This window comes from Sciurus carolinensis, chromosome 11 (genome assembly GCF_902686445.1).
Source record: "Sciurus carolinensis chromosome 11, mSciCar1.2, whole genome shotgun sequence".
NCBI classification, from domain to species: Eukaryota; Metazoa; Chordata; class Mammalia; order Rodentia; family Sciuridae; genus Sciurus; species Sciurus carolinensis.
The window spans coordinates 7,760,085-7,783,329 of NC_062223.1; the positions used below are offsets into that span (position 1 = coordinate 7,760,085).

General features: G+C 56.0%; 2 protein-coding genes across 6 annotated transcripts in view; both read left to right on the forward strand.

Annotated features, from left to right (window-relative positions):
• The window catches only part of Cpt1a (carnitine palmitoyltransferase 1A), a 52,168-nt gene extending 39,692 nt beyond the window's left edge, over positions 1 to 12,476 (forward strand). For all 5 annotated transcript variants that reach the window (XM_047517580.1, XM_047517581.1, XM_047517582.1 and 2 more), the window contains 7 exons: positions 316 to 432; positions 1,753 to 1,917; positions 6,248 to 6,382; positions 7,409 to 7,561; positions 8,419 to 8,532; positions 8,689 to 8,781; positions 10,298 to 12,476. In XM_047517580.1, the coding sequence (XP_047373536.1) occupies positions 316 to 432; positions 1,753 to 1,917; positions 6,248 to 6,382; positions 7,409 to 7,561; positions 8,419 to 8,532; positions 8,689 to 8,781; positions 10,298 to 10,384 (864 nt within the window). In that variant the 3' untranslated portion in view covers positions 10,385 to 12,476. The remainder of the gene's footprint in view (positions 1 to 315; positions 433 to 1,752; positions 1,918 to 6,247; positions 6,383 to 7,408; positions 7,562 to 8,418; positions 8,533 to 8,688; positions 8,782 to 10,297) is intronic.
• Positions 12,477 to 14,269: 1,793 nt separating this feature from the next.
• Positions 14,270 to 22,894, forward strand: Tesmin (testis expressed metallothionein like protein). The gene is made up of 6 exons (XM_047518645.1): positions 14,270 to 14,328; positions 14,487 to 14,945; positions 17,882 to 18,040; positions 19,785 to 19,905; positions 20,694 to 20,770; positions 22,799 to 22,894. The coding sequence occupies exons 2-6, from the start codon at positions 14,544 to 14,546 to the stop codon at positions 22,892 to 22,894; spliced, it is 855 nt and encodes a 284-aa protein (XP_047374601.1). The 5' UTR covers positions 14,270 to 14,328; positions 14,487 to 14,543.
• The last annotated feature ends 351 nt before the right edge of the window (positions 22,895 to 23,245 follow it).

Consider the following 23,245-nt stretch of genomic DNA (forward strand, 5'->3'; position numbering starts at 1 on the left):
CCCCTTCCTGCCTGTCCTGGGTCAGCTCGGGCTGTGTTGCCCTGAGTCGGGAGCTGCGAGCTGTGTGGTCAGTCGGACCCTGGGAGGGAGTCATGGCGACCCCGTCCACAGCCAGCCTGGAGCTTGCCGCTGGCACCCAACGGGATGGAGTCCTCCGCAGTAGTCCCAGGACCAGCCTTACTGGGGACCCGGCGGGTGTTCACTGCACAAGGCGCTGCAGGCCCCATGTTCCGGCCCTGGGGTGCTCTGTGCCGAGCGGGTAGGAGAAACCGACGCCGGGTGTCCCCAGACCTAATGACTTCTTGCTTTGCGCAGTACGTCATGTCCACCGACTGCTATCAGCTGGGGTACGCGGAGGACGGGCACTGTAAAGGGGACACCAACCCCAGCATCCCCTGCCCCACCAGGCTGCAGTGGGACATCCCAGAAGAAGTAAGTTGGAGGGTGCGGGGCCGTCACCCGGGTGGGAGGCGAGCGGAACCCAGGGCTGAGCTCCCGCCGGCCCCCCGTGCTCCCCACTCCAGGGGCCCAGGGCTGCCGCCGAAGGGTTTCTCTTGCATTTGAAGCTATTTGGTGAATTCCAGCTCAGGTTTAACTGGGTGTCTATAAACTGTTGGCAACAAAGAATAAAAACAACCAAAATCCGGAGTTGAAATGTCCTAAATGACTAACTTGTCATTTTCAAAAACAACTTTAGTTCCCCTTGGAGATGTCTAGACATGGCTCAGCCGCCGAGTCCTCTGGAAAGGCATTTCGGGGTTGGAAAGAGCCTCCTGTCCAGGGAGGAACCAGGGCCATAGTGAAGTCCAGAAGCCCTGAGGTGGCCTGAGGACCGTGCAAGGTGGGACCTCTGGCAGCCCCTGGGGCTTGGGAGCTGCCCAGGTCCCTTTTCATTCACTGCAAAAAAAATTTAAATAGTCTTTTTAAAGCTGCTTTAGGTTCACAGTGAACTTGAGAGGAAGAGACAAAGGTTCCCACATGTGTCCTCCCTCCAGACCCAGCGGCCTCCCCTCAACCAGCACCCAGCAGGGCCAGGTGCCCCTGGGACCCCTGACCCAGTGGATGCGTGACCGTCCCATCCACTCCAGGGTCCCTCCTGTCACACCAGAGTCACTCAGTGTCACAGCAGTCAGCGTCACATCAGCGTCACTCTTGCTGTCATAACAGGATCACTTAGTGTCAGACCAGGGTCCCTCCTGCTGTCACACTGGGGTGACTCTTGCTGTCGCATCTGCCCTGTGCCCACCGTCTGAGCCCACCTGGGTCGGGTGGCTGCCCTGACCACCCCTGCCCTGCCTGCCGTCCCTCCCAGCCGGCGGCTCCGGTCCTTCCCGGTGGTCCTGTGGACGGGCCACGCCTGCGCAGCACCTGAGCTTCCTCCTCCTCTGGTGTGGTGGTGGCCCTTTCAGTGTGGAACCACCTTCTGTTACTCGGCCACCCGTTACGTCCTTGGTTCCTCCATCGCCACCATGTGGCAACATGAGACTTGCAATGCAGAACCCAGACTGAAGCGCCCATGGGGTCTCGCCGGGCACCCAGGGCCCCAGACCCACCTGTGTGCCCTGTGGGGTCCCCAGCGCTCCTCGGGTGGGCCCAGGGCCCATTGTTGCTGCCCTACAGGGGCCGCTGGTCACCCTTCCAGAAGAGCCTCCGGGAAAGGGACCTGCACCCGCCAGGGCCCGCGTGCCTGGCGGAGCCCGCCTGCTGCCGCCCCTGCCGCTGCTCCCGCTGAGCGCGGTCTCCCCTCCCCAGTGTCAGCAGGTGATAGAGACGTCCCTGAACAGCGCGAATCTCCTGGCCAACGACGTGGACATCTACTCCTTCCCGTTCGACTCCTTTGGCAAAGGACTGATCAAGAAGTGCCGGACGAGCCCGGACGCCTTCATCCAGCTGGCCCTGCAGCTGGCCCACTACAAGGTGGGCGCGGGCCGGCCTCGCCCAGGGTGTCCCAGGCGGAGGGGCTGCCGTGGACTGTGAGCACGGCCTCCTGGGCTCGTGGGGCCCTGGGTGCCTGGAGTGGTCCTCCGGCCCTGGGGTGAGCGGGGCGGAGTCCTGCAGGTTCCTGGGCAGCAGACGGGGGTCTGGAGACGAGCAGAGCGGGATCCTGTCACCCCACCTGGACGGGTAACCTCGGGGGCCCCGGGTCCCAGGACGCCGGGCAGCGGACACACTGGGGCGACCTCTGACCTCTGACTCCCTTCTGTAGAAGGGACTGAGTCGCCATCTGGAGTGCTGGTGCTGGGTGGCCCGGGGCTCGTTTTTCTTGCACACGCGGCTGCGCGTGGCGGCACGGCCTGTGCAGAGACAGGACTGGGACTCCTTGTCCTTTGGAGGAGGCTCCGCCCCTGGACGGGGCCCTTGGTAGGGGCAGCAGGCATTGCCGTGGCTCCTGTCAAGGTGTGGCCTGTTTTGATTGAGACCTTTTATGGTGAAACGTGAGTGCAGTAACGTTGGCAGCGTGCGGTGTCCCTGTGGGGACAGTTGACCTTCAAGCCAGCCACTGGCCCAAGTGTGTCGTACCCATGGCCCTGGTGTTTCCCACCAGGGTGCCCATTTCTCAGGTGGGGAAACGTGGTGCAGGGCCTCAGGGGACTTGTCAGTGTGACACCGTGTGGCAGGGGAGAGCCAGGCAGTGGCCCCGGGTCCAGGCCTGGAAGCTCAACTTCTATGGCGAAAGCGAAGAAGAAAACGAATGCAGGAAAGTGGAGGAGGCTCCCCCAGATCTGATCAGCCGTGCGGTGGCCAGAGCTGTGCGGAACCAGTGCTCAGGGCTCTCGGTCAAGCTGACCGCGGGCACGGAGCTCAGGCCGGCGTGGCCCAGCCGCAGAGCGCTGCCCAGCCGTGAGGCCCTGGGTGGCATCCTCACGCTGCAGAGAATAAAACAACCGTGAAACTTAATTTTTCCAAATAACATCTCAGGTGCAGAGGACAGTCAATAAGGATACGAGGTCCCCATCTCAGGCATTTGAAAACATGAAGTTTGTTTTCTGAGGCAACACAAATTAATAAAGCTCAGTCAAGACAAAATCAGGTGCCCCAAAAATTCCTGTACCCGTGGGTGGGTCACCTCAGGGCCCAGACACCTGGAGGAGGGTGGAAACTGCCCGATTGGCTCCCAGAACTGGCTGTGCCCTGCTAGTGAGAGCCACGTGGAGCCGGGAACCTGCCACCCCTGGGGACCCTGGGGCAGGGTGGGGGTGGCTGCTTCCCACTGGCTGGAGACCTGCAGCTCCTCAGTGGCGAGGCTGCAACAGGACCCAGGAAGGCTGCTCCAGGCCCGTGTCTTCCCGGTGCTGCACTGAGGCTGGGGGCAGCCAGGGCAAGAGCAGTTCTAGGAGGTGGAGGCAGGGACCCCGGGTCCGACATAAGCAGGCAGCTCCATCCCCACAAGGACAAGAGAAGCACCAGCGGTGGCAGGGTGGCTCAGAATGAGTGGATCAGACAGTGCTGGCTTACACCGCAGGTCACAGTCCTCTGGACAGACGCTAAGAGGACGTTCCAAAATTTTTTTTTTTTTTTTTTTTTTGGTGCTGGGGATCAAACTCAGGGCTTTGTGCTTTCGAGGCAAGCACTCTACCAGCTGAGCTATCTCCCCAGCCCGGACGTTCCAAATTTAATGTCCCCTCCTGACGAGCACTCTTGATAATGGGGCTCTTTCCTTAACACGACAGATGCCCCCAAGGATTAGTGTCCGGCTAATGTTTCATGGGGAAAATGCAGAGGCGGCCTGTTAAAACCAGGAAGAAGAGGATGCCTCTGGCAGCTGACAGGATAATCGGGCGGGAGGGACATTTGTGACTCTTCAGAAGACGGAGACAAAGCTTTTATGGTCAAGCAGCGCGCTTGGTAAACAGGTCTAGTGCAGAATCATAGCAGAACCAGCGAGTTTCCTGAATGATGACAGCCAAGTGGGAAATAGACTGGAAACCAGAAATGGACAGCTGGGCCCCCAGGCCTGTTTGGAAGCAGTTTAGGCTTGCCCGGGGCAGCTTGGTGAGATCCTGTCTCGGGGAAAAAAAAAAAGACTGGAGGTTACAGTGTCGAGCACCTCTAGGCTTGATTTCCAGTGCGGGCTGGGAATAAAAGAAAAGAAACAAACCCAAATTAACCACCTACAAGGGCTAGATCAGTCCCTGGAGCCATCTCCTGACGCCACCAAGCGAGCATAGAGGCGGACCCTCCCGTCAGGCAGCGTGCGACCTTTCCTGCCTGGCGGTTCAGTCCAAGACAAGGACAGTGACAACTGCACCAGGTGGATCTGTCACCCTCATCCCGGGCCATAGGCCTCCCGGGGCTGCATGTGGGCACTGGCACACTCCAGGCCGCACAGCAGGTCCAGCTGTCACTGACGAGTCTCAGTTAGGTGGCAGATGCTTGCCGGTCGGTGGTTGTGTCCCCTGAGCGAGGATCCCGGTGGGTCATCATTCTGGCCTGGAGCTGTTTGACGCCTGCTTTGGAATTTTTTTCATTTTGGAAGCCAGGAGTCACAACTCCCCGGCCCCAGGGACTCGAAGCCAGATGGAGCCTCCTGTTGTGCCGGCCTGTGTCCTCCGGCCCAGGGCAGCAGTGCCACAGATGACCTTTGATCCTGCTCCCTGGGAACTGCAGGTGTGGCACTGGTGGCCGGCAGCTGCTCCCCAGGGCACTGACCACAGCGGCTCAGCGTGCAGTCTGGTGGGGTCCCAGGTGGGGCTTCCACGCCCCTCGTGCATTTGCCGAGAGGTTTTGTTAAATGACCATTCGGGCAGCCTACAGCCCGACGTCGGGAAGGTCTTTGCGTCTTGTGTTCCCAGTTGACCCTGTCGAATGACTCAGACCTCGCGCGCCCTCCCCCCGCCCCACTCTTCATCTGGAGCCCTAGACACAGCCTGTAGTCAGGAGCTGGGACCTCAGAATGGGGACCCCCACGCCCAAGGGCATCTAAGGTTGGTGGCTCATCGAGGGGCCTCCAGGGCACTCGGCACCTCCTGCCGGACACGGCGGTGTGGGGGGAGCCGGGTATGGGGGCGGTGCTCCAGGCTGCACCCCTCGCCTCGGGCTGCTCGCTTCCCTGCTTTAGGTGTGGGACTGAGGGAAGTGGGCGGCCCCGGGTGGGGGCGTCTGCCGTGCTGGTCCTGGGCTCAGCCAGTCTCGCTCAGCGCCGTCCTGCCCCTGCTGAGGTGCACTTCCAGCTGGTGGGCGTCCTCCAGGGCACCCCAGCTGGTCGTCACCCTCCTCGGTCTCCTCTGCACTGGCCAGTGCTCTCTGGGTTTGTGGGCACCTGTCTTGGCACGTCCTTGTTTCTGAGGGGCCTCCTGACCCAGGAGACGCAGCTGGGCTGTGAGGAGCCTGGCTCACGCGTGGCCGGATGAGGCAGGTCCTGCACTCCATTCCGCTCAAGTTTGAGCCTTGTTGGGTCCCAGCACAGTGGTGGCCAGCCCGTGGTGGCCACGGGCAGGCATGGTCACTTGAGGGTCTGGATCTCTGCACTGAAAGTCCAGCACCTTTGGCTCCCCTCCTGGGTGTGTCTCCCAGTGTCCACCCGTCACCTGCTAGCCTCTGGAGACGGATTTGTCCATCACCCTGGGGCCACCAGGGCCTGTGGCAGGGCACTTGTGATGCCCAGGATGAAGGTCATGAACAGCCTCCTGTGTGTTCCTGTCATCTCAGAGCTGGGCTGGTGCCCAGCTCTGCCTCCTGAGGAGGCAGCAGGGTGGAGCAGGCACCCAGCTGGCTGCAGAGGCCCAGCGACCACTCCCCTGCCCCAGTGCCGTTTCGACCTGCCAGCAGCTCCTCCCACCGACGCCAGGGTGACCCTTCTTGTCTCATCCAGAGTCAGAGCTTCCCCCGGGGACCTTCGGCTGCCTGCCAGCTCTGGGCTCTGCTGTGATTCCAGCATGGACTCCCAGACCTGCCCCTCCGTCCTCCCCAGTGCACCGCTCTCCCCTCCTGGACCCCTCCCAGTGTCTCCCAGCCCCAAGATCCTGTGCACCGGGCCCTCCCCTGAGTGTCCGCATGTGGTTGGAGCACGGGAGACTTGAGTAGGGTGTGTGGGGTTTGGGAAGCTGTCCCAGCACCAGTCATGTTGGAACAGAAACTCCAGCAGCTGGCCCTCCCCTCTTTCCAGCCCTTTCCAAGTCAGAGGTGCTTCCAGGCTCCACGTAGCCCACGACGCCAGGAGCTGACCTGGAAGCCCACCCTGCGTCCCGCCTGCCACCACGCCGCACCCCGCCTGGTGCTCAGATGCTAAGACGCTTTCCTTCCCCAGGACATGGGCAAGTTCTGCCTCACGTACGAGGCCTCCATGACCCGGCTGTTCCGAGAGGGCAGGACGGAGACTGTGCGCTCCTGCTCCATGGAGTCCTGCAGCTTCGTGCTGGCCATGGTGGACCCCAGCCAGACGGTACGGTGCCGGGCAGGGAGGGACCGGAGCCCCTCACGCAGCCTGTCCCTCCCACCCCGATCCCACTGCCTCGGAGGGAACAGAAAGCTCTGAGAGGTGGCAGGCGGGACACAGAGATTTTTGCTGCAGTCTAGAGATGTGGTGGTCACGCGGTCAGAGTGGCTGTGAGCCGAGCAGAGGCAGAGGAGAGTGCAGGCCATGGCTTCAGGGCGAGGCGGCTGGGCTGGGGCGGTCACTGGAGCCACTGCCCCTGGGCCCCGCGTCCCAGGCTGGGCCGGGTTCTCCTGTGGAACCCCAGCACTGGCCCAGGGAAGCGCGATCAGTTTGCCTTTGTAGACGAAGAAACAGACCCAGGTGAATTCAGCTGACTGCTGGGCCCCTGGTCAGCTCCATGCCCAGGCCCCTGCCCCACCGCACAGGAGCTTACCCCTGTGGATGGAGGGCACCCACACCAGGGCTCGCTGGACAGCTTCCTTCTAGAAAGGCTCTTGATTCTGAGGAAGGAAGCCAGCTAGTGTCAGCGGGGCTCCACCCTGCCGTGGAGGCCTCCGAGCAGGCTGGCAGGCAGGCCGTGTGGGGAGTCAGAGTCGGGCAGCCCCAGGTAAAGGCGTGGACAATCCTGGTCCTGCACTCCGTCGCAGAGCCCAGAACCTGAAGTGGCCCCGGTGGGTCAGATCCAAAGGTCCCAGAAGTGCCGTTTAGCAGAATTACTGGCCAGACCCTGGGGGACAGTGCCCACCCCTGCAGTGGTGGTGCTCACAGCCGGTGCCCCTTGGTGACCTGTGTGGTGGGAGGTGCACGGGCTGCACCCCGGGAAGCTGCCTGCTTCCCCAGGAGTCTGGGGAAGGCAGGTTGGTCACGGAACTCCACCAAGATGCCTCTGCACTGCCAGCCTGGCGTGGGGCACCAGGTACCCCCAGCAGCCCCTGCTATAGACCCCAGGAGGGAGGCAGCAGTGTCCGAAACGCAGATCCGGGTCGCACACCGGCGACATCAGCGCATCTCCTTACCGCCCTCTGCTGCCAGGTGGAGCACAGGCTCAGGTTGTTCAAGGCGGCGTCGGAGAAGCACCAGCACCTGTACCGCCTGGCCATGACCGGCGCCGGCATCGATCGCCACCTCTTCTGCCTTTATGTGGTGTCCAAATACCTCGCTGTCGACTCCCCTTTCCTTAAGGAAGTAAGTCGCTCCCAGGGCATTTCACCTGGTGACCAGTGCAGCCATGCACATCAGAACGGGCAGGCGATTGTGCCCAGGATGCACCGTCACCAGAGTGGACAGTTGCCACCGTTTTAAAATCTTGCCCTTTGCTTTGCTGTCAGATTTACCCTCCGACCCAGTAGATGTGAACAACACAGGAGCCTAGGTAACAGGCAGACGCACGGAGGTGGTCAAGCAGCGGCGAGCTGAGTGTGCGTCACCTTGGTCTTTGGAATAATTGGAAATTTGTAAAACTTATTTATTTATTTATTTTTGCCATGGAGATTGGTGCTTACCCACGGACCCACAACCCCTGCCATTTTTATTTTATCTATTTATTTTTTCTGGCCTCATTTTTAAAAATTTTTATTTATTTATTTTTTCCATTTTCATTTTTTGAGATCTTACTAAGTTTCTGAGGGCCTCGCTAAATCTCTAAGGCTAGCCTTGAACTTGTGATCCTTCTGCCTCAGCCTCCCGAGCCTCTGGGATTACAGGCATGTGCCACCACTACCAGCCTTTAAATTTAATTTTTAAGCAGTGGCTTGTATTTAACAACCAGCTTGAAAAACCCCTGAAGATGTATCCGTCACTCTCGGGAGCTGGGACCGATCTGACACCACTCCCCCGGTCCTTTTCCGCCAGAGTTGCTGCTGGCGTCTCCCTCCCCACCCTGCGTCCTCTGAGACGTGCTGCCTGACCAACGCAGCCCTCAGAACATAGAGCCCTGGAGTCGGAGGCAGGCGGCTGGCCGCAGAGCAGTCTTTCCTTGCCTTCCCTGGGATGGTGTGAGGGCGGCCTAGGAAAGCGTGGTGGGGACATGTTTCCCTCCCCAGGTTTTGTCTGAGCCTTGGAGACTGTCAACAAGCCAGACCCCTCAGCAGCAGGTGGAGCTCTTTGACTTTGATAGGAACCCAGACCACGTGTCCAGTGGAGGGGGCTTCGGGCCGGTAAGCGTGGCCAGCAGAAAGGGAGGGTGGGATGTGCCTGGCCCACCTGTCGCGCCTGTGCGGGGGTCCTGCTGGCCTCTCTCCGGCCGCGGCAGCCTTGCTGGACCTCAGGAAGGCCCTGGCTCGCGTGGTATGACCTGGTGAAACTGTCCTCAGGTGGCGGATGACGGCTACGGTGTGTCGTACATCATCGTGGGAGAGAATTTCATCCACTTCCATATCTCCTCCAAGTTCTCCAGCCCGGAGACGGTGAGTGGGAGCCTTCGGAACGTGGGCGTCCCTCCCTTGCAGGGGGTGCATCCTTAGCAGGACTCAGCGCGGTTCCCTGGGTTTGCTTGGTTGGACTTCCTGCATCAGTGAATTTCAGGGTTCCCTTAGCCTAGTTGTGAGCGGCCTTGGCGGGAGGGGCGGCCGCCTTCCTTGCAGGGCACGTCTGCCCCGTACTCAGAGGCTCCTCTCCACACTCCACCCAGCCCCTCCAGCAATGCCATGTTACTAAATTTTTTTTTTTTCATTAAAATAAGAGGTGTTTTCTAACAATAATGAAGTTTATCAAGGTCACAGGCAACAGGGTGGAGGGGCAATACTGGTGGCCATGTGTGGTGTAACCCAGAGGGGCATCCCTAAAGATGGATGGATTCCTGGAAAGAGAAACTGAGGGTAATCGCTGTCCCACAGGAAACCCTGCCCCTCCCTCGGAGTCCTTGAGTCCCTCTCTGACACCAGTCCCTCAGCGGCTGGGCCTCCTGCAGCCTCTGCCCGTTTCTGTGGTCCTGTGTGGCCCAGTGGTGACTGACCATTGGGGTTTTCGTTGCCATGAGACATCTGAAGCTTCCAAGAAGCTGGAATTCCCCTGGAGCTTGGGGCTGGTCATTTTCCAGAGTGGGACGTTAATGTCCAAAGCGCTGCTACCAAGTGCCATCCCAGCACAGGGTGATGCCCGGTATCTACGGCACTGACGGTGGCAAGGAATCCCTCAGGAACGCCAGCGTGCTTGGGGTGGGGGGCCACTCGGGGCCACCTCCACACCCGTCCGCCTTCGAAGGTGCCCAGTGGTTCCTGGGGGCGGGTACAGGATTTCCGGCTCAGCCAGGGCTTCTCCTGTGCTGTTGGAGGGTGGTAGAGGCCGGGGCCCCTGGGGTTTCGCCCACTCCCCTCCTTTACTACTTCTTCCAGAACGTATGCTGGTCTGGCTTTCAAGACCCTCTTTTTGGGGGGCGGTCCCAAGGATTGAACCCAGGGCACTTCACCATTGATCCACATCCCCAGCCCTTTGTATTTTTTTGTTTTGAGACAGGGTCTCACCCAGTTGTGTGGGGCCTTGCTAAGTTGCTGGGGCTGGCTTCAGACTTGTGAGCCTCCTGTCTCAGCCCCCAGAGCTGCTGGGGTGATCGGTGTGTGCCACCTCGCCTGGGGGAAACACATTTTTAAAGAACTGGCTCACGGGCGGGGTTGGCCACCGGGCAGGCCAGGTACGGGCTAATGTCATGGAGGCCAGAGTTGAACGGGTTCCTAGGAGGCCGCCCCCAGCACGGCCCCTGGCTGTTGAGAGGGAGCACTGTGTTTCCCCCGGTGCATCGCGGACTCCGGGGAAGCTCCAGGCTGCACCCCGCACAGTCCAGGAGTTGTCTCAGTGGTTCCCTGGCTCCAGTTGGGACTGGTGGAAAGGAATCTGGGTGAGATGTGGAGTCGGATTCCAAAGAAGCCGACCGCAGGGTGGGGGTTTCCGTCTTAGGGTGATTCACTCTCTGCTCTCAAACCCCAGGATTCACACCGCTTTGGAAGACACCTGAAGCAGGCCATGGCGGACATCATCGCCCTGTTCAGCTGCACCGCTAACTCCAAGAAGTAATTCCAAGAAGAACGCGGACTCCTCTCTACAAACCAAATGAAGAATAGGATTAATCCTGGTGTAGTTCAGGATGAAAAATTGCTCTTAGAAAACTCAAAAGTTTTCCTTCCAAAAAGGGTTTGTTGCTTTGTCTCCCTAGCACGGTGGTGGCACCGTGTGAAGTGTAACCTATTGTCCCAGCACATCCTGGCTTTGGGAAGGCTCCAAGGCTCCCCGGAGCCTGTGCCTCGGCTGGTACTTATTAAGGGACTGAGACATCTCTGGTGGATGGAGGGGCAGTGGGTGGCACTTCACAGCCTGGTGGAACGCGCTCCCTGGGGGCGACCCAGTAGCTGGTACTTAAGGCGTTCAACGTCATTACGGCAGTACGGACGTTCATTTTGTAAAAGGAAAAAGTGCCCTTCGTTCCGGCCGGTGGTGATAACAGTTGCAGCTAACACGTGTCACGCACTAACTAGAGCGCCATGCTGGGGGGATGGGCTTTGTCACTGTGGGAACTGTCCGTCTGAGCTGCCAGTCTGCGTTTGCATCTGTGTGTCTGAAGCAAGCCCCAAACTGCGTCCTTAGCATTACTGACCTTTCAGGTCTTCAAAACCCAGTGCCTTAAAGGTGGGAGGCCCTCCCGGTGGAGGCCGCAGGGAAAGGGAATGGGGAAGTCTCTGGGTGGGCTTGTGGGGATGCTGCTTCTTCCTCAGTTTGCTGAGTGCAGATGACCCAGGTAAGAGCTGCAGTGTCCCCAGCCCCGAGGACCAGCTCACGTGTGGGGACAGCAACTCTGGGTTCCCCACATGGGTGTCCTTCCTGCCGTCCTTAGGGAACAGAAATAATAGGTGTGTGTCAGCAAGGGGCGGCCTCCATGCCACGGTCGAATGGTAGCCAAGGAGGAGGCCTGGTGTGTGCCTGGCGCTCACTGCTCCCTGCGGGCGCCACACTAGCCGCTGCGAAGGGAGCAGAGCCTGGGGAGGGGAGGGCAGGGCGGCCGCGCAGTCAGGACTCCTGGTTCCCAGCCCCAGTGGGGTGGCCTTCTCACCAGCCCTGGTCGGAGAGAAGACCCGCCCTCGTTTCCAGAGTTGCTGGAGGTGGCTGGAACAGCAGTCGGGTCATCTTGATGAGACCAGAGTGGCCCGGGTGGCAGGTGCTAGGTTGACGCGGCCTGACTTTGGGTAGGAGTGCCTTCACCAGAAGCGCCTGCTGGACCCCAGAGTGGCTGGGCCCTCAGTCATCCTCAGTGTTGAGTGCAGTCGCAAAGCATCGCGGAGTGACAGGCCCCTGCCTCTGGCCCGTGGCACGAGCTTCGCAGTCTGTTTTTTAAATCGTGTGTTTATTTTTCTGACCGCTTTGCCCTCACCGGGCTACCCGCCTCCTGCTTCTGCACTCCAGTGGCAAAGAGCAAGGGCCGGGCAGCTGCAGACAGGAGCCTGCTGCACACGTGCACGTCTTGTTTCTGTGTTTTGTAACGTAAAAATCCCACCTCCATGGGCCAAAGATCTTATTCCTCTTAAAATCAAGAAGGAATGAAAACAAAAGGCAAAAAAAAAAAAAGCAAAAACAAGAAAACGGTAATAGTAACAAAGCCCCATCTTCTGTGGTGTTCAGTCAGCAGGTCTGGGGGAAATCACCCCCTGCCCAGGGCATGTGGCGCTCGCAGCCAGGAGGCAGCAACCTGGGAGCCTCCTTCAGTCACCCAGATTGTGCGCTAGTGACCACTGAGCAGTCTGCGTTTCCGTATTTTCACACAGGAATCCGAGTGTAGACGTGTTAGCACTCAAACACACTTGGGCTTATCTCTCAGGTTTTATGTGTTTCAAATGTATTTGTTGCTAATCAGTGTGCAGTTTATCAATGCAATTTTATATTCCTTAAAAGGAGGAAGAGTGGGTTTTTATTGTACATGTCAAAAGCAGGAGGTGAGCGTATTATGTATTTAATTTAATTTGGAAAAAAATTGAGTCTTAACACAGCCATGGTTGAAATTTGTTATCCTAATCTGTCCATTGCGTGTAAATACAATATGCTTTTTGGATGTAAATCTTAGAAACGCATGGTGTGAGTGTAGGTTATCATTAATAAAGCATTAATCCTGTCTACAGTATCTGTCTGTCTCCTCTGCTGTGCTTACAGGGGGACATGTGGCAGGCCACCACCGTGGAGCAGACAAGGCAGCAGGCAGGGGGATGTGGCCAGGCTGTTGGGGAGCCTCTTGATTTTCACTGGGATCCACTTCCCCATCCGCTCCTTAGTCCAGGCCTGACTCAGGTGCTTGATAAATACATGTTAAATGAATGACGGGTGCAGTTTCTTCAGCAGGTTTTCTTGGCATCTATTCTGGGTCCTGGGAATACAGCAAGGACTAGCAGACCTTCCAAGGATCTTAAGCGCTGCAAAGCAAGCAAGAGGCTCACGGGGCGGGCTGTGGCAGTGAAAGCAGGCACAGAAAGTATCTACTTGACAAGACAGAGCCAGCTTTGGCCAATCTGGCAGCGCTGGCAGAGTGTCTAGGGACAGCCTCAGGAATGGAGGTCCCGGGCTTGACTGATCAGCATGGTGACTCACGCCTGTGACCACGGGCACCTGGCAGTGCTGCTCAGTCAGTGTCCACTAGCAGAATGAGCAAATGGCACAGACTAGTGTGCTGACTTGCTGCTCGGGTTCCTGGGCTCTGATCTGTATCAGCTGCCTTCTTGATCCCTGCGATTTTGAGAGCCTCTTGGTCCTGCCCTGAACTCAGCTAAATTCCATGTGATATGATCACTGCAGCCATAAAAAGAGTACAGCCACCCACACAAACGTGTGCAGGCACCCGGGAGAGGCCTGGAAAAGCAGAGGGACTGGACTGGGGGTGCCCAAGAAAGCTTCAGCTTCAACTTCACAGTGCCACGTGAAGACTTCAGGAGGGTTAAGGTAGTATGTAACTAAGGGAATGGCCAGCCTGATTTTCATCTGAAGAAGCCACGAGCACTTTCTGTGGGTTCCTGCCCACACAAAGGAAATGGCACAGATGCATAGGAAGTCTTTCTGCTAAATTCTACTCCACTTCGCAGCAACATAACCAAGAAGATGATTTCAGGTCCTGTGTGCTTGCAATTAGCTGGTTGCCTGGGCTATAATTTAGGTTGTTCACATGGGAACATTCCAACAGTGAGAATTTAGTTACAGTATCTTCTTTTAAAGTCAACTCAAATGCTCCCCAGTAATTTTTCAGTTAAGGAATTCCTAGTTGTGTTGTTTTTGAGTCTCAAACCTGCCAGTCCAAATTTAAGAATTCTCCACTGGATACAATTTTCTTGGGATTTTTGGAATGTCAGAATGTATAACTAAACAGCATCCACTGCTGCTATGCTGGGTTACTCCCCTCTGACTTAAACAAGTGTTGTTGTTTTTTTAATAATGAGATTAGAAAGCTGATGTTTTTAACTTTATTTTACCAAAATAGCGTTTGCACATGGAAACAGTACCTAGGGCATCAATGGTGGGTCTCCCCACACCCAAACATCAATACCTAGTTGTTTGTATTAGGCTAGGGACCAAGTACCGCACCAAGGATAGACAACACCTGCAAGATTGGCAATACACACGTGCAAGCCCTTGTCCCTCTGCCCACCCGTGTTGCTCGCGGTGGAGTTATGACAGCTGAGGTCAGATGACAAGCTAAGGAGTCCTACCTACCTGTAGCTTCAGACTCCTTGGGAATCTCCGTTTCCCCACCTGAGTAAAGAAGGAGCGGTGGATACCAAGCGTGCTCCCCAGCCTCCTGTGGCCCCGCCCCTCCCATGACCTCGCCCACCGCGCTGACCACGCCCTTCAGGGCCCGCCCCATCACCCTGGCCCCGCCCACCTGGTATAAGTGCCGGCCCCGCCCCTTCCCCAACGGCTAACGGCCGCGGCGCGAGGTAGCGCTCAGTCAGCCGAGGCCACAGCGTCGCCGCGCCAGCCGGGCGGCCCAGGTGTGTCCCCGCGGCCCGACGAGGCGCCCCTCGGGCCCGAGCCCCAGGCTCTTGTCGGGGCTGCCTCGTCCCCCGGGCGGGCTGGGCTGCAGGCGGGAAAGGCGGCGGTCCCCGCCGGCGGGCGTGGCCAGCGCGCTTCACCTGGCCGCTCGTTGCAGGTGCGCGGCTGGAGCAGGGCGCGGGGCGATGCCCGGGGCCCGCGTCCCTCTGCAGCCATGGAAGAGGCCCCTCTGCTGGGCGCGATGTCCGGCCCCGACGATGAGATGGTGACCGACCTTTTCTGCCCGGAGCGCCCCTTCGCCCCGGAGAGCCTGGCCCTGAGCCCCGCCGTGGGGGTGAAGCCCGAGCAGGACGAGCTGCCTGTGCTGGGCGACGCCTACCTGGGCGCCGCAGACCCCGCCGAGCCGCTGCTGCGCGCGCTCAGCCCGCCGCCCGGCGCCGACTGCCCGGGCGAGGTGCAGGCGGCGCTGCTCGGGGACTACCCCGGGCTCCCCGAGCTGCGCGCCCCGGAGGACGCCGCGCCGCCCGCCTACAGCGTGCACGTCCTGTCCTCGCTGCTGCCCGCGCAGCGCGGCCCCGCGCTGGTGCCGCTGGGCGCCGGAGTGCGGGTGATTCCAGTAAGAGTCGCCTCGGGTCGGGCCCCGCGCCGGTCACCCGCGTCCAAACGCACCCCAGGGCGCGGGTCTGCAGCGAGAGTCCCCCTGTGAGCGCGCTCCCTGGTCAGTAGCATCCTGGGAGTCCCTGCTCGCGACAGGGGGCGTCCGCCCTGCCACGCCCTTCTACCTGCCGGTGACTGTGCCCTGGGTTCAAAGCTGGCCTCGTGGTGCAGACATCTTACAAAAGAGGGAAGCAAAGAGAAGGCCTAACTCGGGCCGGCTGCTATCATCGGCTTTATTAGGGAAGGATCCGGACTTAGGGTAGAGTAACGGGAGTTCAGGTGTCTGCATTTTACATCATTTAGGTTTTGTCCTGCGGTTCTGGGAATCTCATGGGCTGGGCAAGCACTCGACCACTGAGACACAACCCCAGTCCCATCTGACGTTCTTTTCTTTAAATGCAGCAGGCTTGTCATTTGCACCAAGGAATCAGAGTTGGTATTAGTTTGTTGAACTTAATTAAGGTTCCCTCTGGGAGTGAGAAATGGTTTTTAAGGATATGTGATAGAGATCAGAGTATGAATAAATTCTTGCCGATTCTTAGCTAACTGGCTCTTAGCAAGGAAGAGCCACTGGCAATTTTCTGCTTTCTTCTTGCTGAAACTAAACGAATCAGATTTCAAAGAAAACCAATGCACCTTGGTCCCAGGAAAGGACCCAGCTTGGAACACTGCATAACACACGTTCACACATTTCAGTGAGCTCCAGCGTGAGCTTTTGTGAAAGATCCTAATCTGCTGAAATGACTGGAGCCTGCCAAAGCCACGGCAGGGGAGCCCCAATTTCTGCTTTTCTAGTTCTGTTTTGTCCTACTCTCCAAGCCTTAGTGTTCCAGAAGATGTGGGGCAGAGGCTGGGTCTTCTACAGTCCTGTGTGTCCTTGGAGGAACCCTACAGCCCCAGCCCCAGGGCAAAGGCCTACCTCAGCACTATTTGCAGCTGGTTCCAAACCTCAGAAACCCCGTGTTGCCACCAGGCGGAGCTGGGGTCTCAGCACCTTCTGTCTGCTGCTCCCAGAAGGGGTTCCTCTCTCTCCACTTGCCGGCAGGGCAGGGAATTAGCTGAAGCTAAAGACAGTGACAATCTCTTTTAATGCCTCCAAGTTCAACAGATTGTTGGTTTGACAAAATAAAGGAGAGACTTTGGCTTTTTATTTTTTATGAATAATTTCCTGATGCATTAATGATATTTATCATTTAAACTGAATGGAACTACTTTTCCAGTAAATATGCAGAGTGAATTACTCTTTCCTTTTTCTGGAGATTCATCCCCATGTATTGACTTTCATTTAGATTCATTCTGTGAAAGTGGAATTTTGCTGTAGTGTGAATAGTTGAGATATTCGTTGCACAGGGCTGAGGAGATATTTACTACACTAGTGTGTGTTGGCTATAGGGAGATAAGTTAAGTCTAAACCTTGGTGAGATGTGCATGGCAAGCTCCCCAGCACAGCAAGCAGAAGAAAAATTTAAAATTTCTGTGTGTCTATAAAATTTGAGATGTCTAAGTAAGGCAATAATTTGAAATATAGCTAAACTTTCCTCTAAAGATTTACACCTAACTGCTAGTCTGCTGGGCTAAATATTTGCCAGTCCTTGGTACTTATTGTCTGGACCTCTGCGTTTACTAGGTTAGACCAAGCTTGAGGCAACACTCAACATTTGGAGAGACAGTTTCCTGTTCAGTGATCTTCTGTGAGGTCTTTAGGATGTTACCTTAGAATTACCACCTGTTTGGGGGACTTTATGACCTACCTCCTGGTCTTTGAAGAGGTCACCTCTCCTCTGATAGGCAGCCTAGGCAGGCAGGGTGGAGAGGTGGGTGAGGACCATGCATAATGTGCACTGTCTCCCGGCTTCTTGATGTTCTTATCATACATCCAAAAACTTCCCAATTTTGAAACACTCAATTCTGATGGTAATTTTTTTAACCCTTGGGATGTTTCCATTTTTAAAATTTAGTTTGATTTTTCAGTAATGCCATTTTATTTCTCCCTGTTTTTGGTAATTTTGCAGATGTCAATTTTGCTGTTGACAAGGATGGCTTAAACAGCTGGTGCCTAGCTTGGTGTCTCAGGCCTATAATCCCAGCTATTCAGGAGACTGAGGCAGGAAGTTGCAAGTTTAAGGCCAGCCTCAGCTATTTAAACCCTGTTTCAAAAAATAGAGGGCTGGGGATGCAGCCCAGTGGAAGAGCACCCCTGGGTTCAATCGCCAGTACCAAAAAAAAAAAAGAAAAAGAAAGAAAGCAAGCCTCCAGAGCTGGGGCTGGTTCCCAGTGCTCACTGGTATTAATTATTGTCCTACTACTGCAGCAGGAAAGGGTTACTTTTTAATTTAAAATAGTACTTCAAATACATTACAACTGATAAATGGCATAATAATACTAAAGCATCACCAAGCCTTGGGGCTTCTTGGAAAAGCAAAGCAATTGACTAGATGGTTTAATAGGACCTAAGGCACCCTCAGTGGACACTGACAAGGGCAGCATTTCAGGCGACACTCAGCCCACGAGTCTCCCAGCTCCAGTGGAGTAGGGGCTGTTGAGCAGCACCAGAGGTGCCAGACCCAGCGGGGCCCTTCAGTTACTTGGACTGAACTTTGGAAACAGTGGAAGTACCACATCCAAATTCCATCTCCACCCCGCACAGCATGGACAGATGGTTTTGGTCCTCTGAGTCCCCAGTCCTGAGTGAGGCTGGAAGATTTCTCATCACCCTTTGTTGTTGCCCAGGGAGGGGGTGCATGGTTTTAGAAACCCCAGGGAGGAAGGAGCCACTGTGGGTAAGGGCACCGTTTAATGCATGACTTGAATGCAGAGCTCAAATCGAAGTTTTCTGTACTAAGCGACCAAAAGACATTGTCCACAATGTGTTCTCTGAAATGTTGACTTTTCTAGGTTGAGATCAAGGAAGGGGGTGGCAGCGTAACAAGTAGCAATCCGGAGGATGCAGCTTTCCAGAGTCCTCTTGCTCAGGAGTCCTGTTGCACCTTCCTGTCATCCCAAGAGGCAGAGGAGACCCCCAGCTGCTCTCGTAAGAAAGACTCCGGCCCCATGGTAACTATGCCAGCAACACACGCACAGACTCCTGTTGAAAGCTGGCCCAGGACTCCGTCGTCCTGTCTGTCTCTCTCCTCGCCTGTTGGACCAGAGCTGTGGGTTGTCTTGTCTACCACGGGGCCACGTCCCCCGGAGACTTCCACCTCCTAACCTCTGAGGTCTTCATTTCTTCTCCATCTTAGCAAGGCAAACAAGGATTGGGACCTTGCTGTGTTTGTTGAGAGTGACCAGAAGTCATGTCAGCCCGTGCAGAGCCAGGGTCAGGTTTAGCATTTAATGGGGGTGGGGCCGCAGGTCCACAGCTCAAGGACAGGGCCCCTTCCTTCACACCTGCAGATTCCAGTGACGAGCACGCGCACTTGGTAGGATGTGATGGGTCATGCCGGGGTTTGGGCAGTATCATCCTGCTGTGTTGTCTCAATCTAATCACTCTGGAGGGCGGTGTGAGCTGCACATCTGCAACCCCAGACCCTCCTGCTGCCAGGACTGGGCCTGTGGAGCCCCGGTCTCTCGCCAGCACTCCTCAGCAAGGCCTGCCCTCAGCTGCTCTTTCTTTCTGGAATGAGGCCCTGCACTAAAGCGTGGACCTTGTACCCAGGAAATGCTTGAAAATGAGCTCCCACAAGATGGCAAACCCTATGCCTGCCTCTCTGATCCTACCCAGGGCCCTGGACCAGGCCGGCAGGATGGGGAGGCTCTGGCTGCCCTAGACTACACAGTGACGTCAGCAGAGGCTCCTGGGTGGGTCAGGGGCCTAGAGCCCAGGGTGCGCGACAGAGGCATGGGGGCTCCGACTCAGTGTACTCACACGTCGCTTTGGCTTTATTCCCAAATGCAAAGGAAACTCCAGCTGGACTCCCCGACATCAGGACGATGTGAGGTTCCCCCAAGGATCTGCCCCTGGCCCCTTGGTGGCTCTCTGTGTGTCTTTGATCATGTTGGTCTTTCATGGACCTTCAAGTTTTCCTGTCTAGGTTAAAAGCAACCTAAGGCTAGACAGCAGGGTTTCTCTGTGTAGTTGTCATGGGAACTAGAAGCTGTGCCTCTGTCTGTGCCACATGGCCTGAACATGAGGGGTCTCAGCCCCAGTGACATGGGGGCCTCAGTGAGCCCCTTCCATACCGAGACTAATGGGCCGGCCCAGCTCACTGAGGATTCATCAGTGTTGGAATCCAAATGGGGATCCTACAGTGCTTACCAGGCCCAGGAAGACCCACATGGCTTTTTTGGATTTTTCTAGTTCTTGGAAAATTCTAAACTGTCCTTGTATTAAATAAGAGTTTTTTAAAAAACCAACCACTTGTTAAATAATCTGTGCATGTGGCAGGAAAGAACTGTACTAGAACTACATTTATTGTACAGATGTCCCTGGGCACAGCTGGAGAGAGGACATTGGAGTGTAGCCAGGCATGGATGGGAGGAGGTTGGTGAGCAGTCTGCATTAATGTGGGCTGTGCAGTAAAGCACAGGGCAAGGGAAGCTCTGTGAGGGGCCACCTTTCTGTAAACCGTCTCTGGTCAGAAACTTAGGAAGATAGGGTAGGACCTTCTGTTAGCCCTCAAAAAGCTCTGCAGGGAAGTCTCTTGGAGGCTTTTTAGGAAGCAGCTATTGAACGGAAAGAAACTGAGAACAGATGTGTAGCTTCCCATCTCCCCCCAGATTCAAACCCTGGATCAAAGAGCTCTTTTTTCAGATTTATATTCCTGGAGGAATGGAACCTGACCACTCTTTTTCATTTTAGGTGATATGTCAGTTGAAAGGGGGTGCACAGATGCTATGCATAGAACATTCTGGCACAAGAGAACTGAAAACCCTTCACTTGGTTCCCCAGCATCAAGACCAAAATAATTATCTACAGTCAGGTACAAGTAATGAATGAAAACCATATTGTGTGCCATGTGTGAGTTGGTCAGTGAGTTTGCGTGGCCCTGCCTGCAGCACCAGAGTGAAAGGGGCAGGGAGGGGGTGGAGCAGGCAACCTGGCCACCTGCTCTGTCACCGAGGGATGCAGAAGCCTAGGGAAGGGAGCGTGCTCAGTCTGGCCAGGCTTCGGCAGAACAGGACACGGGGCTCTTTCCACCTGGGCTCAGCGCACAGAGGTCTGCTGCACCCTTACTGTCAGGAATGTCTTCTTAACACCTTTAAGCCAGAGAAATACCTTTCAGTTCTAGTATAAAGAATTCAGTCCAAATAACTTCATAAGTATTTCCAGCAACTTAGTAACCATTTGAAGAGAAGAAGACACATACACTGTACTAGTGGATGTGGTGCTGGGCAGATGTCCCTGGGCTTTCTTTAAAATGTGGCATCCCTGTAGCGCCCTGCCAAGCTTGCTGCAGTACCAGGACACCGTGGCACAGTTTGGGAACCCGTGCGGTAGCGATGTTTTCTTAGCACAGTGGGCTACCCTTGGAAGCTCAGCTCATGCAACTTCATGATGGAAAAATAAACAAGGGTATAATAAGTGAAAACAAAACAACAAAAATCGACCCAAAAAATTTCATAGAATTTAAAAATACATACAAATAGGATCCAGCTAAGTTTCAGTAACTTCATGCTTGGTCAATCCATACTGTATCTGTCCTTCCTCCCGTGGGCAAGTGGAAGAGAACTCTGGGCACTCAGTTAACTTCAGTTGTCTTCCTTACAGATGTCCCAAAGCCAATGACCACTTTAGTAGGAAGGTTTTTGCCAGTACCAGCAAAATTAAATCTCATTGCACAACAAGTGAGTCATTGTTTCAATACAAAAATATAACTGGGTGTTATTGTCTCTTGAAATGTCAGTTGTTGCAGTTGAAGTTACTAGGAAACATAATTGATCATACAGTTAAAAATCGATAGCAAGGGGCTGGGATGTGGGTCAGTGGTGGAGCACCTGCCCAGCAGGCTGAGGTCCTGGTGCCGGGGGGGGAAAAAACAGAAAACAACGGTGTGAACAGTACCTCAGCAGCTCAGCAAGACCCGGTCTCAAAATAAGAGATAAAAAGGGCCGGGATGTGGCACAGCAGTTAAGTGCTCCTGGGTTCAATCCCCAGTGCCAAAAGTAAACAGTGAGCCTTTTAGCATGCACTGGATCCCTTCACCACCGCATCAGCCCTGGGGGCCAGGAAGCGTGCACTGCACCCCGCTTGCCGATTTTCAGCCTAAGTGAGCCCGTGGTGCTTCCATGGCAGAGTAGCACAGGTGTCGAGGGAGCCTTGGCGCCATCTGACAGGGAGTTGGAGATGTCGCAGCCCCAGTGGAGAGGCTGGGAGGGAGGGAGGCGCATGGCAAGTCCGGGAGGTGATGAGCTCTCTGAGGCAGTGAGGCACTCGAGGGAGCAAAGACATGGTTTCTCAAGCCGCACTTCAGTCAGGAGAAAGAGGGCTCTGGGCAGTGCAGTACACAGCAAGTCTAAGCCTGGCTGGGGAGACCTGCGGGAGATGGGCCTGCAAGGACACCCCGCCACTGAACCACACCTTCCTCCAGTCAGAAAGGCACCCTGCCCCCTCGGGGCTCCCCTGACCTCTCGCCTCCGGGACAGTTCTTTTAGCAGGACTCTCGCTGTGCTCCTAGGATCCCTCTCTCCCTTGCCAGACACGTAACTGCTCCTTAGACTCACTGCTCAGAGCGTGGTGCAGGGACAGGAAGCACTGCATTTCACGGGCTCACTGGCAAGCGCCAGAGATGCAGATGGCAGGTCCCACCCACCTGGGATCCAGACCCACCGACCCAAGAGAGCCTGGGGGATGTGTGCACGCAGCCCAGCAGGAGGGCAGTCTCTACGTCCTCCAGCCCTAACAGGCTGCAATGTCACCCCACTGAAGAGGGGCGCGGAAGATGCGGTTCTCCAACCCCACGCTTCCGGAAGGAATCTCATTGTTGGAGGATGTTGGCCATGATGTTCAGATCGTCTCCAACCCTAATTTCATCTAGAACTCTTTGTTTCTTCGAATTTCTGATGCGAGGGCAGCCAGGTCTGGGGTGGTTTGACTGCCACCCTCCCCTGGTGAGTGACAGGAGGAAGAACACAGACCAGCGGCAAGGGTGCCGGCGAGGCAGAGCCTGCCATGCTGCTTCTGAGTTTGTTAAAACTGACTACAGAAGGTTTATTTTTTGGTACTAGGGATTGAACACAGGCTGCTTTACCACTGAACCACATGCCCAGCCCTTTTTAGTTTGATTTTGAGACAGGGTCTTGCTAAGTTGCTGAGGCTGGCCTCAAGCTTGCCATCCTCCTGCCTCAGCCTCCCTTCTGAGTTCCTGGCATTACAGGCGTGGCCACTGCTCCTGGCCTTAAAATATTTTTTTGAGCAGACAAAAATCAGTGGTTGCCAATGAGACATCAGATGTCAAAATCTCTTATACATGTATATATTAAAACCTAAAAACAATTTAAGAATACTTTGTTTATGGAATATGTAGCGAGCTTTTTTTCACAACTGATATTTCATTAAAAAGAAATATCCCTGGCAGCCAACTGACTGCTATGTGCTGCTCGCCAGCTGTTCCCTGTGGCCCCTACCCACACTCTCCTCTCCCTCTCTGTGTCCCCCCTCCCAGTTGGGGTTTTCTTGCCCCAGGGCCCTGTGGCTGGGCAGGCCTGCCAGATGGCCTGGGCCTGTTGGTGGGTCTGTTTGGAAACAAGGCCTGGAGGTGCCGTGAAGGAGTGGGGTGTAAACCTCGGGGTGAGAAGCGTGCCCGTGGGTGCTGGCGGGACGGTGACCACGCAGGCACGCGGACTCAAAGCACTTTTGCCTTTGCCTTTGTGCAGCTGGACAGCGGGGCTCGCCCCTCAGCAGTCACCGGGCCGGCTTTCCCTGCAGGGTCAGCTCTCCCAGGACCACCAAAAATGACGCTGACTGGGTAAGGATCAAACACAATGAGTCGCTGCTTCCCTAAGCCTTTAGGAGGTCTTGGTGTGGACTGGCTGTGCCTGCAGACCTTCACGGCCCCTGGCAGTTGGCTGAACCTGAGCTGCACCGCTGGCCCGCTTGCTGCGCACCTGTGCTTGGGTGCTGCTGCAAAGACGGATCCGTTACCGCCCCCTCCACCGCGCCGTCCACTGGCCTGCGCAGCTGTTTCAGCTTGCTCCATTTCTGGCCGAGATTCCAGCTGTGGTGGTTGACTTCTTTTCTGCTGTAGTCAATGCATGTACTACAGTGGTAGCCTGTTGACGTGGACAGCGCTCGCTCTGTGGGCCACCTGTGGGACGTGGGCG